The 2,562-nt window shown below is 38.1% G+C and overlaps 1 protein-coding gene across 1 annotated transcript; it reads left to right on the forward strand.

Annotated features, from left to right (window-relative positions):
* Nucleotides 1–4: 4 nt before the first annotated feature.
* On the forward strand, nucleotides 5–1,868 carry LOC102193089 (alpha-2-macroglobulin-like protein 1; the record flags this gene model as incomplete). Its single annotated transcript, XM_005755250.1, has 7 exons — nucleotides 5–73; nucleotides 759–880; nucleotides 1,005–1,095; nucleotides 1,195–1,263; nucleotides 1,339–1,444; nucleotides 1,605–1,646; nucleotides 1,830–1,868. Coding segments are annotated over 7 exons (504 nt in total), but the record flags the coding sequence as incomplete, so codon positions are not given.
* Nucleotides 1,869–2,562: the final 694 nt, after the last annotated feature.

A 2,562-nucleotide genomic window follows, 5' to 3' on the forward strand; every position in this document is an offset into this window, starting at 1 on the left:
GGAGGAGACGATGCAGGGCGTGTCAGGAAGATACAGCCTGGAGGTGAAGGGCACTGCATGTGTGTCAGTGCAGGTCAGTGACAGTATCCTGCTTGTTCCTTTTTCCAAATACAGAAGTATAATGAAAAAATGTGATTTCACTCAGAAAAGCACATTTGCTTATCCATCTGTGTATTTGCTCAAATTATCCAAATTCAGGATGCAGTGGCTTCCCACTAAGGAAATGATTTCAAACATTCCTTTTCCTCCTATGCATTTTTTTTCTTGTTGTTGTTGTCGTTGTTCTTCATCATGGATTTCACTAAGGCCAGATGACATGTATAATATCTCCAGGAAGGTGTAGCTACACTGTGTGTATCCTCGCAGTTGGATTTGCCTGGAAAATCTCCAGAGGGTAGGGTCATAAAGGCATCCTGCAAACATGCCTGCACCATCTTAGCTGGCATATTTTAAGTAAATAACCAGCAGTTCTATTTCCAAATCCCTCCTCACGTCCAAGCCTTTATCTCATTTTTAAATATTTTGATGAAAGAAGCTCCAAATCAACATGACATTTCTGCCCACAATTAGTGTACATAATATTCTGGCCACAACCACCAAAATAATTTCATAACTGTAATCAGTCCCCTAAAATGTGACGCCACTATATTTTGAACATAAATGCAAAACATAAACATAAAAACATAAACAGATTTCTATTCTTCTTCTTATTACTATTATTATAAACTGCAAACCTCTTTTGGTTGACTATTTCGCAGATTTCTGTTCACTACAACATCCCGAGTCCCACTGATGTCACTACTCTCAGCGTGGAGGTCAAATCAGAGGTTGATGCAACAAGTGAATCCAGACGCAAGCTCACTCTGACAATAAAATCCCTGTAAGTATTTAACAGATTAGATATGTGCTAGGGGAATTTTATTTACCACTGTGCGATAAGTGTTGGAAATGTGGCATCTATGGATACACATCAGTGCAATCACTTTTTAACTGTTCAAACACAGGTACAGTGGAAAGGAGAATACTACCAACATGGTGATCCTGGATATCAAAATGCTCTCTGGATTTGTCCCAAATGCAGTGTCTTTAAAGATGGTGGGTTGTTGCAGTTGTTAGCTGAATAGAAATGTTGCTACCATGTGTCAGTTTATGATGAGATAAAATAATAATAAGGAGACTGTTGTCTCCTCACAGCTCGAAGGTGCACCATTGGTGGATCGTGTTGAACAAACAGAAGATCATGTTCTGGTGTATTTACAGGAGGTGAGAGATAATCACAGTGGGGATACCAGATGATGATGTCTGTATTGTTACAGAGTGTGTCTCCTGTTTTTTCAGTTGCCAAAGGACATGCCCATGAACTACAGCTTGACAGTCATAGAAGAACTTCGAGTGGAGAACCTGAAACCAGCCATGATCAAAATCTATGACTACTACCAGCCAAGTACAACTCTAACTCACTTCACTGCAACAGCACACTGACACACGTTGCTCCTTAGTGAAGCTGTACAACAAACAGCAGTTAACAGAATTTGAAGGATCAAATTTAAACGTGTTATAAAAACACAGCAAGTCACATTTTTCCACTTTGTTTTCTCTCTCAGGTGACCAGGCTGAGACTGAATACATTTACCCATCAGCTGCAGGTAACAAACTGTTATAGCGAGAACACCACATTTCACACAAAATTAAATTGAAGTTATTTTTAAAATATTTGGTCAATCTCAACACAATACAGTATTTGACAATACAGTTAAATCAGTACTTTTTTAGGCCTGACTGATTATTTTAACACAATTGCATCCTCATGTTTTATTCTTTGTTTGCAGCTTAAAGATGTGCAGTCAGTCCTGAGGTTGTCACTCAAGTTATACAACTTGCATTTTAATAAAGATGCTTTTTAAACACAAATATGCCTCCATATGTTTTGTTTTCATCTACAAATAGTTCTTCTGTATAAAAATATTATCCATCTCAACCTGACTCTACCATCCTATTTTGTCACACTAACCCTCCACATGTCTTCATTCACTACATCCATGAATCTTCTCTGGTCTTTCTTTTTTCCGTCTGTCTAACATCTCCATGTTCAACATCCTTTGTCCATTGAATCCACTATCCCTCCTCTTCCACCAACCTGCCTCTCATTCACACACAGATATATTCTGTCTCGCTTCTATTCACTTTCATTCCTCTTCTCTCCAGTGTAAACTTCCACCTGCTCCATACTCTCACTACAGATCATAACATCTTGAACGCATCTGTATGTTGATGGCTAAAGGACATACTTGTGGCTTTTGATAATGGCAGCACGGACAGAGTTGCAGAGAAGAGTATCTCACTGAAGAAATTACTTTGTAAGGTGAGAATCTCTATTTTGTGAAATTATTCCAAGTAATGCAGCTTTTAAACAGAAAATGTGATTATGTGACAAATGACTCTATTTATCTTTTTTTATGTACTATTTATCTTTACTACTGCTTTAAGGAATTTTCACCAATATGTGCATATGTTTTAACTTTTTTTGCGTTCCAGTCCAGCCCTGGTTCTGTGTACACAGAT

This window comes from Pundamilia nyererei, unplaced genomic scaffold, assembly GCF_000239375.1.
Source record: "Pundamilia nyererei isolate P.nyererei 1_Seehausen unplaced genomic scaffold, PunNye1.0 scaffold01107, whole genome shotgun sequence".
Taxonomy (NCBI): Eukaryota; Metazoa; Chordata; class Actinopteri; order Cichliformes; family Cichlidae; genus Pundamilia; species Pundamilia nyererei.